Source organism: Bidens hawaiensis, unplaced genomic scaffold (genome assembly GCF_021521415.1).
Source record: "Bidens hawaiensis isolate Kalapana, Puna unplaced genomic scaffold, B.hawaiensis_p1.1 tig00002572_1, whole genome shotgun sequence".
NCBI classification, from domain to species: Eukaryota; Viridiplantae; Streptophyta; class Magnoliopsida; order Asterales; family Asteraceae; genus Bidens; species Bidens hawaiensis.
This window is the reverse complement of record NW_027491140.1, coordinates 3,320,087-3,333,888: the sequence shown is the minus strand read 5'-3', so window position 1 is coordinate 3,333,888 and position 13,802 is coordinate 3,320,087. Positions and strand designations below refer to the sequence as shown.

The following is a 13,802-nucleotide window of genomic DNA, read 5'->3' as shown; positions in this document are numbered from 1 at the left end:
GCTTTTAGGCCCATTTCCTTCTTAAGTCCATTAATTCCTCCTTAACCTTATCCACTATCTACATTATTTAATTAAGTAAATAACGCCAAACGATACGATAACTAATTAAACTCGAAACATTTATTTATTATAATTTATCGGAACTAGGGCGTTACATGATAAATGATAAATGTGCAAACCAACCATGTGATAATAATCAATCGAATCATAACAATCATGCATATAACCAAATCGTGTGTGCCAATGAAATCGTTGCCAAGCGAATCGGACATTGATTACAATGACTAAGGTTGTTGTTTTACTTTCGCCAAGCGAATCGGGCTCCGGTTACTAAGACGAGCATATGATTATACTAATGAGAACCCTCTACAAGGGGATATGTTGGACCTCTCCGAAACATTATCAAGTAAACAATTAAACTTGTAGCAATTAGCAAATAGCATTCAACTGATATTCACACAATGATTATATTTGCGATTTTGTGTATATATATAGATAGAAAATATGAATAAGTACGCATATGTTCTCAAAATGTTTGAAAACAGTGTATAAAAATGGGAATGATCAAACTCACCTTAGATGGAAGGCAAGTGATTAATACATTCGACAAACGAACTAATGATTTAAGCGAGTCGTCTAATACGCGTCCAACGAGATTAATGATCAGAATCTAAAACTTTGTGATATGAAACTATAAATAAAAACGAACTTAATGCCACTGGAATCAATCCAAACGGATGAGTAGAACTCTAGTTATGTTGATTTTAATGTTTAAACGAGTCGAGTCTGACCAGAATCCGAACTTCGAGTCGGGATTTGGGTTTTGGTTAGTAGCCTTAAAATTTCATTACGAGAAGAAAAGTATTCTGGACCGAACGTTGAATCCGACCAGAAGCATGAGAAAACGCAAAGTTAAACTTGTTAACTGTTTTACCCTTCATCGGGTTTTAAAGCAATTGACCAGTCAATACCCTTCAATCTCAGAAATTGATTGAAGGTTATTGACTAGGGAATATCTATGAACGATTTTACAGTTTACAACTTACCCGGAAAGTGAAAGGATTGATGTGAAACGGAAGTCAAAGATCCTAAAGCAAGCAAAGTCAACGAACAAGTCTTGAATCTTTAACGAAGATGCAAAAACCGAAGGGTTGGAGGATGAATAGAGGTAGGTGACGGCTGGAGGAGGTGTATTAGGGTTAGGTTAAAGTTTACAGCAAAGAATTATGACTTGTTTATATAGGAATAGCTAAACCGAACTAATTATAGGCTTTTTGGCTCGTTTAAGCAAGTAAATACGTTTTAATGAAAGAATCAATGATTTATTCACAAAGATCTTATCTTGGGCAGGGGAAAACGAATTAGGAGTTGTATTTTAGTTATATGATGTTTACTTGGACCTTAATTCACTCAAACATACCTAAAATAAACGATTCTATACCTTAAACGAACTAGAAAATGAAATCAAGTTTAAACGATCTGACCAGTTAGCCCATAGCAGCGCGCGATGGCAAGAGGAGGGTCTGATCGCATGGCGCTCCGGCCTCCAAGGGGTACAAGTTTCAATTTGACAATATTAGTCCCTTAACTTTCTAAAAATGCTATTTTTTTTTACTATTTTTAAGGTTTAAACCAAGAATAAATAACTTTGAGAACTTAAAGGGTAAAAAATGAATATTTAGAAACTTAATTACTTATAATTATTTGATTTTTATTAATTTTAAAGGTCTAAAAATGTTTCGTTCGGGTTACACGTAAACGAATACGGGTTTGGAAAATCCGAAGTGTTACAACTAACACATCATTAAATTACAAAATTTCCTTTATTTATTATTAACAAAAGTAGGATGTTACACAGTCACTCAAATTCTATAAATATCTCATTTACCTCTTTAAACTTATAAATTTTCTCCAAATTTTTGGATTCTGACTTATTTTCGACACCCGACTATTACCTCGAGCCCAACATTATTTCAAATTCGGATTCAGAGAATGAAGTGATATTTAGTGTGATTCGAGAGGCTACCCAGCTCTTAGTTGAGCACTGCAAAATCTCACAACTACGAACAAGACGCCCTCATCTTCAACGGGATCGTGTAGGTGCTCATGACCGGCTGATAAGAGATTATTGTTCACCAGACCAATTTTTGTTCGGAAAGATTTCAGCATCGTTTTTTGATGAGTCGCCAACTATTGTTATGAATTGTTGGTGATTTAGAATGCGATTATGCATTTTTCCAACAACTAAAGGACGCGAGAGAGGTAAACCAGGATTTTCTCCTATGCAATTGCACAACGGCAATTCGTCAACTAACATACGGGACTACGAGCGATGCCATGGAAGGGTATTTACAGATGTCTGAAACAGTGTGTCGTGAGGCCCTCCACACGTTCGGCGAATATGAGTATTATTATCAATTTAATTATTTATTTCTAAACATTATTATTTGAGTGTTAATTTTATAAATTTTGACAAAATTAATAATATTAGATATTACTGAACTTTATGGTAAAATATTTGAGCAGGCCGACTCAAAGTGATGTACAAAAACTATACGAGGTTCATCAATAAAGACACGGTTTTCCCAGGATGCTTGGTGACCTCGATTGCACACACTGGCCTTGGGAAGCCTGCCTAGTTGCTTGACAAGGCCAAATATCACCGGGGTGATCATGATGATCCAACACTTATTCTTGAGGCGATGGAATCATCTGATATTTGGATATATAGCATGCATTTTTTGGATGCTCGGTGCAAATAATGATGTAGTTGTGATACATCCATCCCCTATTTTTGACCACATCATAGATGGAGTTGCACCCGACATCTCATTTTCCACAAATGATGTCAACTATGAACACGGATATTATCTAGTCGACGGTATTTATCCAGAGTGGGCCATATTGGTTCTTAGCTTTACGTGCTTGAATGACGATAAAAGTCAATATTTCAAGGAAAAACATGAGTCTGCAAGAAAGGACATCCAAAGGGTACTCAAGGTATTGAAGAAACGTTGGTCTATTGTTAGATAACCGGCTCATTTTCTCCAAACGAAAAAGTTTAACACTTGTAGTATCTTACATAATATGATATTAGAGGACTCAGGTAGAGCAATTTGTCAAGGCGAGTACAACGATGAGCCAAAGCCGATCTCAACACTAAACGGTGATGAGAAACTTGATATCTTATTAAACACATGAAAGAGGGATACGATTTATAGTCTTCAGTCGGGTTTGGTTGAACATCTTTGGAGGAACAAGCAAAATAGTGGCGACGACTAAAATAATTGTAACTTTTTTTAATTTGTGTTTTATATGTTTTTAATTTAGTTTGTTTTTATTATTGTTTAATTTTAGTTTATTATGTCGGTTTTTTTGTTTTATGAAAAAAAAGACAAGGTTTAAAGCCCATCGGGGCTTCGATCATAGAGGGGCAACATAGCTTGGGGCTTTAACCCCCCCCCCCCCCTTCTTATAGTGAACAACCTAATGAGAGTGAAAATTTTGAGTTTGGTTGGTTGTATAGATGAAAGAGAGAGAAATTAGTTTTTCAATGAAAGTTGGATTGGGTTGGGTTGTGAATGAGAGTAGTCTTAATGACGAAAACAAAAGTAAGAAGTATTATTTATAATTAAAATTAAGAAATTCAATTTAAGATGAAAGAACTTTAGTTCAACTGACAATGAAAATGAATACAAGATTTGAACCGGAGACTGTAAGGTTTGAAGTTCGAATTCGATCCTCACCTGGTTTTACTATAGTAGGCATTCAGATGACGGGTTTTTCCCATAACAGGACATGGTAGCTTAGGCTGCAACGCTGTCTGTGATTATGAACGTATAAAGTCGCATTTTGTTAAAAAATAGTTTGAATTTAATCCATTTTGGGTAATAGAGCTAAACAACTTTTCATGAATCATGTGTTTGTTTACAACACATAAAAAGTAGCATATCCTATTAAAAGTAAAGTACTTTCTTATTAAATAACATTATCTTAATTGAATGTGAGCTGTCGTCACACGCATAACCCGACCCGGAAACCCGTAAACACAGCGCCGTAGAAACGACCCGGTTGGCTTCTATATAAACCCCCAACCCTGGATGTTGATCAATCGTCAACACACACTTCCATCATCTTTATTTTATTGTTCGTGTTGACCCCAATCACAGGTTTTCGGTAAGCCCTTTATTAATCCTTTCTTATTGATCTGATCTGATCGATTGTATGCGGTAATACATGTTGTTGTTGATCTGATCGGTTCTGTTGGTTTAATTTTGACGGTGATTAATACAGTTTGTTGTTTTAATGATCTGCTATTAGGATCTAGGGTTTATTTTGGCCATGGTGGCCGTTGTCGATTAAAGTTATTAGGATCTAGGGTTTCCATGAATTCAAAAGGATAATTGTGATCGTTGAGTTGACTTTGATCTCCACTTGTTCGAATTAAATTTGATCTGATTTGAGAATTTATTTCTCTGAACAAAATATGCTCATCTGATTGTAAAACACAAGTTTTTAAATTTATCAATTTTTTGAGGTGATTTGTGCTTTAGGTGGTTAATTTCTTGATGTAAATTACTATGCAATAAAATATCCTCATCTGTTTGTAAAGCATAATTTTTTTTAGATATTTATAGATTTTGGAGGTGATTTGTGCTTAGGTAAATTTTCTTAATGTAAACTATTTTCAAAAATATGCTGATCCGATTATGAAACATATAAAACTCTTGAGGTTTTAAGTTGATTTGTGCTTAGGTTAGCTTCTTGATGTAAAATATCCTGAACAAAATATGCTGATTCGATTATAAAACATAGAAAATTCTTGAATTTGATCGAATTTTGAAGGTGATTTGTGCTTAGGTAAATTAATTTTTTGATCTAAATTGTTCTGAACCAAGTATGCCTGATCTGATTATCAAACCTTGAAAATTCTTGAAATTCATTGATTCTTGGAGGGTATTTTTTGAATTTACAGCATGATACAGAAATTTATATTGATAATTTGGTACTTGATTTTGAAACTGATGTTTGTTCTTTATGTTTGTTTATGAATCAGTCAGTGCACAATCATCATTCAAACAAAGTTCATGGTTGATATAGAAGTTCAGATCCCATCTGCTTTTGATCCATTTGCTGACGTTGACCAAGATTCAGGAGGCGGTGCAGGAGTCAAAGAGTATGTTCATATCCGCATACAACAAAGAAATGGTAGAAAAAGCTTGACAACAGTTCAGGGTCTTAAAAATGAGCTCAGCTACGAGAAGATTAAGATTTGAAGAAAGAATTCTGCTGCAATGGCACTGTTGTGCAGGATAAAGAACTGGGAAAAGTGATCCAGCTTCAAGGGGATCAACGCAAGAACGTGTCTGCGTTCTTGACCCGTGCGGGTATTGTGAAGAAAGATCAGATCAAGATTCATGGTTTTTGAAAACAAAGTGGTTTGATTTTTCTTTTGGTTGTGTTTGCTTATTGATGCCTACTACTACTGTTTCTTGACTTCTGTTTATGTTTTTTTGTGGTTTGCTGTAATGGATGTTATGTGTAAGTGGGCAGTGATGTTCACCACTATGGTTGGTCATAATAAAATAAAAGCCTTTAGTGTGTTCATTGTTTTCCAAATTCTTAATTTTTCCAGTATAATGCTGTTGCATCTTGAGATCCTAATTGCTAGCTCAAGTCAGTGGTGTTGCGTCTTGAGATCCTAATTGCCATGCTTCTGTGCTTCAACGTTGAGACCTTCGGTAAGCTTTTGCCATAGTTCTGTGTTTCCACTCTCCTTTGTTACCTGAAAAATGGACAAATTTCTTCTCTTTGGAGTTAGGATTACATAGATAATTCTAGATAAGATATTTGATATATAGTGCAATACCTACACTACCAAAAAGCAATCGAAAGCTCACAAGTCATGAAGCTTTTCACTTCTATTGGTTGTGATGTTGATGATGTTTTTTAGGCTTTTTACAGTAATGGCATTTTGGTCGTGTGACTGATCGAGTCCAACCGTTTGGTATTATGTTTTTTGTTTTTTAAAACCGAATTTCCGGTGTAGTTTTGATTTTGCACGTACCCATCCATGAAAAAACAAACTGAACCTGGAAAATGCCGAAAAAGTATACCGAAGTTTTGCATAGATTTTTGTTTTACTTGAATGCTATGGAGTTTATGAACTGTAATTTTTATTCTCGGATGCATTTATAAAAGTTTAATAAATGGTGTATCACAAAAAAATTAGGCACACATGTATAAGCCAATTGATCATCTGTTAACAAAAAATTTAGGTCTGAGTTAATTATTTTGGCACAAAACGAAATTGAAAATGAATCAAACACATTGTGAAAACAAAAACCATTCAAAGAAACACAAAAACCGACTTTTGATTTAGTTTGAACTCAAAGCACGACCCATGCACACTTCTGCATATGAGAGCGTTGATGTTCTTAAAGACTTAAAGAGGCATAAGCAATGCCGAGTGCATTTTATCCATTGGTATGTGTAATTCATAATCTAATTGTATTTCAAAGTCATTGCCCCTCATAGATGAGATACCTACATAAGCAATGCCAAGTGATTTTCCCTAGCGTTTTGGCCCAACCCGGGGGGGGGGGGGGGGGGGGGCATGCATTGTGTACACAACTTGTAATAGCTGGCATTTTGTGTTATATATATAAAGAGAGGGAGGGAGAGGAAGGGAGGGAGAGAGAGAGAGAGAGAGAGAGGAATAAAATAATGATTGTAGGATAGTTGTGAGCATTTTCCAACTACACTTGTTTTTTTCATCCATAGACGAATTTGTTGGTTCGCCATTATTTTTCGGTCACCTGAACTTAGACGGTGTTCTGATACCATTTGCTAAGCTACAAAAAGAATAGAGAGAAAACAGAGAGATTATCCAAACTTTTGCATATTGAATTCATTCACAGTTCGTGTTTTTATAATTTCTACCAAGTTACCAACGGAATAGTTAGTTGACATTTAAAATTAAGACCCTGCCACTTCTATTTATTACAATTAGACCCTTATAAAATCTGATACAAATTACCTAACAAGTTTCAAGAAGTCATTAAGGGTTTCCTACCCAAATTAAGCCACTCAAAAGGCAAATTAGAATAATATTGTGGGTTATTATTAGTTGGTTTTAATTTACATTTTTTTGTGTAATAAAAAATGATTCAAGTATTATATTAGTCTTGTTAATGTCTAATTGTTTGGTCTCTCTAATTGTCCATGACTTTTTTTCCACATATTGTTGTCCCCCCTACTATACAAATCATGTGGCATTTGAAACCTTGACAAATGTTTTCTTGTTTATTTACAAAAATCAATACATCAAATAATATAACTTAAAGTCTCACCATGTCCAAAAAATTGTATTTTCAAAATAAAAAATGTGAAGCATGTTCAAATAGTTTTTTTTTATAAGACACCCATATTTAAATCAACTAGACAACACTCAAACTTTAAAGTTTTAAAGTATCATAATTTGAAAATTTTGGACAAGCACTCAAAACTAGAAGTATGATTACAGAACATTTGTGCATATTTTTACAGAATTCCATAAGAAAATACAACAAGCTCAAACCCTAACAACAACCGAACTAAATCGAACCACCACGTTCATGGACTTCGATTGGATCGAGTTCAAGGTTCATAACATCTCATTCAGTTAAAGTAACTAGGGTCTTTTTTAATCACAAAGAAACTGTATTAGAACAGCTTTGCTCCTCCTTGTGTTCCACTTCTCATCATGTTGCAGAATTCTTCATAATTTATCTTTCCATCCTGCAAAAATGATTTCATTTAGATTGAAATTTAAATAAATAAAAACAATTAAAAAAGAAAAGAATGAAGAAGAGCTCACGTTATCGGTATCCACTTCTGATATAATCTCTTTGATGGTTGCCTCATCACCCATTCCATATTCTTTCATTGCTGTTTCTAGTTCATCTCTTGTAATAAAACTGAATATAGACCATATTTTTATTTAAGTTCATAAAGCTCTATCATAAATAGGTTTAGGTTCGTGGTGTGAACATCTAACACGACACGAACCTAACACGAAGAGGGTCTCAGTTAGTTTAACAAGTCAGGGTTTTTTACATCGACTTGATAGGTTCAGGTGTTAACACATTTATCCCATGAATTTTTATAATTTTTTTTAAGAAAATGTGTTATGCAATAATTGGGTATTTTGTGCCAAAACTTAAAAGATGAAAAAGAAATGTGCATCAAGTTTTTAAAATGTAATTATTTCACATAGATTTGTATCTTTTGTTGTAAATTTGTTATTTTGACTGTTGAGACTATTAATATCTAAAACATAAAACAATATAAGTATATAACTTTATTTGGTTAAACAGCCCATGTTTGTGTCATCCCGGGTCGTCTTAAGGTTCATGTGTCAGACACGATTTTTGGGTTCGTGTCAAATTTTCAGGTTCAACCCATCAATCCGCGGGCATGACCCATTTAACACCCCTGAGTTGTCCAAAGTCGATTTTTTAATAGTATTGTTGTAATATTTATTAAACATATTAATTACATACCCGCTGCCATCTGTATCAAAATGCTGAAACGCTTTATACAAATCTTCTTCACGTTCTAGTTTGTGTCGATGCATTGTTGCCGTGATGAACTCAATGTAGTCAATCGACCCGTTTCCATCTACATCCGCCTGTAAGATGAAATCGTTAAATCTTGAAAATTTAACTTCTATTAATGTTTTGAGAAATGTTATTTTAACAGAAAAATATTCAAGCTGTATATTTAAAGTTCATTTTTTATGCTTGATAAATGTTTTTAACAAAGAATCTTTCATCGTCATCATCATCGTACTCAGTATATCCCACCAATAGCAATGCTATGGTAGGGTCTGAGGAGGGTAAGATGTTAACAAAGAATCTTTAAATCTTGAAAATTCAAGTTCATTGTTTATCTTCGAGAAACGTTAGTTCAATAGAGAACTCTTTAAATCCTGAAAATTCAAGTTCATTCTTTTATGTTTGAAAAATGTTTTTAACCGAGAATTCAATGAATCATGAAGATACAGTTTCATTTTTATATGTTTGAAAATGTTTTAACAGAGAATCTTTAAATCTTAAAAACATAAGTTCAATTTTCATGTTTCCAAAATATTATTTTCAATAGAGAACCCTTAAAATCTTGAAAATCCAATTTTACTTTTTGATGATAGAAACTAAAAGGTTTTTTAACAAAGAATGAATCTTAAGAAAAATTCAAATCAACTTACAGCATCCATAAGTTGTCTAACTTCTGACTCAGTGAGTTTTGACCCGAGTCTAGCTAACCCGGTTTTGAGTTCTTCATAGGTAATCGTGCCACTTTTATCCGTATCCATATTCATAAACATCGATTTCAGCCCTTGGATTTCCTCTGTTGATAGATTTTCAGCAATTACCTGAATTAAAAAAATAAGATTATCGTTTACATAGCATAATTTCCATAATCAAAATTCGTGCGCCAACCTTTCAAGAATAAATTAAAAGTGGACAACAATTGCTTCAGGCCAAACCGACCGGTACAAAAAATTATCTTTTCTGCCTAATTCTATTTGTCGACATGTAAATAACGCTAACGAACATGAACGAGGCTTCTTCGTGTTTGTTCGTTTAATTTCAATCAAACATTCAAACGAACATGAACACTTTAACAGACGATTTTCTATTTCGCTAATATTACGAACATGTTCTGGTTCGTTTATGCGCATTTGTTAATATTCTAAACGAACGGCTCATGAACACAAGTTCACTGGACGTTTGTCGTTCGGTTTTTTTACATGCCTATCTATTTGGGTTGTATTTTAGTCAACTTAAATTGAAAATTTTTAAAAATTCAAAATGCAGGTAAAGCCAACCCGACCTGACCCGCCCATTTTAGTTAATATTATAAAGAAAACCTTGAGAGCCAGTTTCTTGAGTTTATTCATAGCTCGGAATTGCTTCATCCTTGAAAGAACCGCACTATCAATTGGCTTATCGGATGCTTCACCATCTTCTCTAATCCATGGATGCTCTATTATTAAAAAAATGGCAAATATAAATATTAAAATAATTATTATGGCAAGTAAAAGATTTTCACATATTTAAATGAGATTCAAGATTTAATCATACCAAGAACTTGAGCAGAAGTTATACGCCTTTTCGGGTCAAGTGTGAGCATTCTTTGCACAAGGTTTTTGGCACTAGCCGAAATCGATGGCCACGGATCAGTTTCAAAATCAATCTCTCCTTTCAAAATCTCATCAAATATTCCTTTCTCGGTCTCTGCAATTTGGTAGGCGTTTTTAGGTTTATGATGAAATGAAATACAGATAAAAATTATCGACCCGTTAGCTTATGATTGTGTAGAATCCCGTTGTGTTTTTTACTATTTAGTGTCATATAGAAATAGCTAAAGAAGAACCGGTCAAACGGGTCAATGGGTCAAAGGGTCAAAAAGGATGAAAGTTGCTCAACGTCAACTTTTAGTGAGATGATTCATATACAGCCTTTTGTTTTTAATTTATACACAACTATATATGTTTGGACACAGTTAGCCTTTATCCAATTTTATTAATTTTTTATGTGGTGTGAGGGTAATATTGTCTAAAAACATATAACTATTGTGCATGAAATGAAAAAAGTTGTGCATAAATTACATCCGATTTTTAATGTATACAACCTCCTAAAGTCCTAATCATTTTTATTCAAACAATTAGATTATTACAGTATTAACACTGTTTATGTAATCCTAAGTTACACATAAATTATCAATAAAAAATGGACGAAAGAATAAAGGCCAGTACTAAGCAATGACATCTTCCAACTTGGACTTGATCTGACCCTTTAATTGACCGGTACAATCTTCATGTTTTATGTTTGTAACCAAATAAGTTAGAAGTAGTAGTTTTGACCCGTTTACGTATGAATGGGTCAATTAGAAATAGCTAAAAGAAGAACGAGCCCTAATGGGTCAAACATGCTAAAAGTCATTCACATATTTTATTTCAAAGACTTAAGTCATCAATTTTGAATACCTATTGTCTTTTTATAATCATAATAAATTTAATGTAGTTTTCACCAGTTTTCTTATTAAAGGGTCAATTCAGGTTGTTTTATCTCAACCACGTCAAATAGAAATAGCTAAAAGAAGAACCCTAATGGGTCAAACATGTTGAAAGTCACCAAACACTCGATCTATACTACCTCGTTATTATTTTTATTCAAAGAGTTATATCATCAGTTTTGAATACTATTGTTTTTTTTAACCATAATGAATGCATTAACTATTTATAAAGAATGGTCAAAAAGATGGCTGTGGGTCACACAACAAACCATTTTTGACCGACCCAAACACGGTTTGGTGAGATTTGCAACTTACCAGCCCAAAATGGAGGTACACCACTGAGTAAAATATACAACATCACCCCTGCACTCCATATATCTATTTCCTTTCCGTATTTACGCTTTAATACCTCTGGTGCAACGTAATATGCGCTTCCAACAATATCGCGATATGATTTTCCTGAAATATTTTGTTCCATTATCACAAGATTAGCATAATCATCATGTACATTTAATATGCGTATTGCGTAACCAAAACAAGAAATAAAAATTTTATTTAAAATTTGAGTCTTGATGGACCGAAGGGTTCTTTTGCAGGAAATCTACTTCATGAATTGTGGATAAATACTGAAGAACTAAAACATATCAGATTTGTCTGCCTAAAAAATTCACTTTAGATCCATAGATAAAAAGTGACTTAGCAAATAATAAAAAGACACAATCTTGCAGGCACCAATAAAAATACAGTCTTGCATGATTAAAATGGTCGAATTGCCAATTATACTTGAACGCCCATATACAAAAACAGATAACTCAAAGGCGTAAAGAGGGTAAAGACTCATTAAAAGATCCGTGGATAAAGACTGATTTAACCAATTATTGTAAGATACAATCTTGCATGATTCAAGGGTCATTTTTGTAAATTCTACTCGAATATCCATGGACATATTGATTCAACCGCGTATTATAACACACAATCTTAAAAGCGCATATATATGTTGTGCTAGAATTCTACTTCAACATTCAAATATAAAGACTAATTTGGCATTCTTTTCAAGACAAAAAAACAAATTCGTAGGTGTAAATGGCCCAATAACCAAAACTCTACTCATAGATTCATATATAAAAATTTGATTTAACCGTAACTTAACACGCAATCTAGCAGGACTAGCAGATTCATTGGCTAGAATTCTACTTCAAGATCCATCTACAAAGACTAATTTCATAATCTTTTTACAAGTAACACAATTTTTCAGGATCAAATGACCCAATTGCCATAATTCTTCTTAAAGATCCATAAATCAACACAGATAATATCAAAATGTGACCATGATTTAACAAAAAAAAACAGCTGAAATCAAGCAATTTAATGATCCAAAAACAAAACAAATAAAATCAAGCAAATACCTTCTTGAATGAAGACTGACAACCCAAAATCAGTTGCTTTTAGCAAAGCCTTCTCACTCTTATCAGAAAGCAAGAAATTTTCAGGCTTCAAATCCCTATGCATCACTCCCATAAAATGACACACATGAACCACATTCACAATTGATCTACAAATTCCAGCGGCAGCTCTTTCACTGTAATGCCCTTTTGCAATAATCCTATCAAACAACTCTCCACCTTCACAAACCTCCATCACCAAATGCACAGACTGCTTATCCTCATAAGCCCCCTTAAACTCCACAATATTAGCTTGACCACTTAAATGCTGCATAATCTGAATCTCCCTTCTCATATCCTCTTTATCACCTTTAGTAATCAACTTCTTCTTAGATATTGACTTGCAAGCATACTTTTGACCAGTTGAATTCTGTGTACAAGAATATGTAACACCAAACTGACCCCTACCCAATTCTTTACCCATGGTGTAAAATTCTTTCACATCTTCAAATGGTTTGCCAAGAATTGTGTCTGATTTGAATACCCTTTTGGGACTGGGTGCCGGAGGTGGTTTCTTGGCCGGAATTTGGTCGGCCGGAGCTGGAGATTTGGTGTAAACTATGTTTGGCTCATCGGATCTGTGATTGTAAGCAACACCCACATCAGGTCTTGAATGACTCTTGCTTTTGCTGATGCAAACGCCCATTTTTGGATCGAAATTGAGATACCCAGATGGGGTTTTGGTGGAATTGAGTACAAGAAAATGATAACCCAGCTTAAAGGTGGGATTTTTATGGTTATTTAATTTGTGGAAGAAGAGACGAAAGAACGTGGGTAGCTTGTAGTTGGAATCCTGAATTGAATAATCAAAGAATCAATCCGGACGCGTTTGTTTATTGGTTTGAATGGATTTGACTTGAAGAGGATTATTGTCTACATGTGAAATGGAAAGAGGGCTACCACCATGAAAGTGATCGCAAAGCAATCACCCAACACAAACCAAACAACTAATATCTTATTATCATCTCATTTCTGATATTTATTTGTCAAATATTAAAATATTATTATGGTGATTAAATAACTCGTTTTCAAATACCCAAATACATTTATATATTGATTATTAGGTTATTGACCCTGTATTACACGGACAGAAATATAAAAAACCGTCCAAGTAAACGTATATATAATTTCAAACAACAGTATTTTTTTAATATGTATTTTGAGACAGCAATATAATTTATAATTGTAAATCATATTCAAACGAAAACATAATATTGAAAGACATAGACTTACAAAAAATGACATTACATAGTAGAATGTTTACAAACAAAATTTTAAACTTAAAAACATAAACTTCAA

General features: G+C 33.7%; 1 protein-coding gene and 1 pseudogene across 2 annotated transcripts; one reads left to right on the top strand and one right to left on the bottom strand.

Moving 5' to 3' along the window:
• The first annotated feature begins 4,112 nt into the window (after nucleotides 1–4,112).
• Nucleotides 4,113–5,605, top strand: LOC143620518 (protein translation factor SUI1 homolog 2 pseudogene; annotated as a pseudogene). The gene is made up of 2 exons (XR_013151346.1): nucleotides 4,113–4,176; nucleotides 5,057–5,605. The product of XR_013151346.1 is annotated as a protein translation factor SUI1 homolog 2 pseudogene (transcript).
• Nucleotides 5,606–7,607: 2,002 nt separating this feature from the next.
• On the bottom strand, nucleotides 7,608–13,218 carry LOC143620517 (calcium-dependent protein kinase 9-like). The gene is made up of 8 exons (XM_077092206.1): nucleotides 12,468–13,218; nucleotides 11,377–11,520; nucleotides 10,128–10,280; nucleotides 9,914–10,029; nucleotides 9,248–9,415; nucleotides 8,544–8,671; nucleotides 7,859–7,958; nucleotides 7,608–7,779 (listed from the first exon to the last, which is right to left on the bottom strand). Exons 1-8 carry the CDS (start codon nucleotides 13,147–13,149, stop codon nucleotides 7,705–7,707), a joined length of 1,566 nt encoding a protein of 521 aa, XP_076948321.1. The 5' UTR covers nucleotides 13,150–13,218; the 3' UTR covers nucleotides 7,608–7,704.
• Between the last annotated feature and the right edge of the window lie 584 nt (nucleotides 13,219–13,802).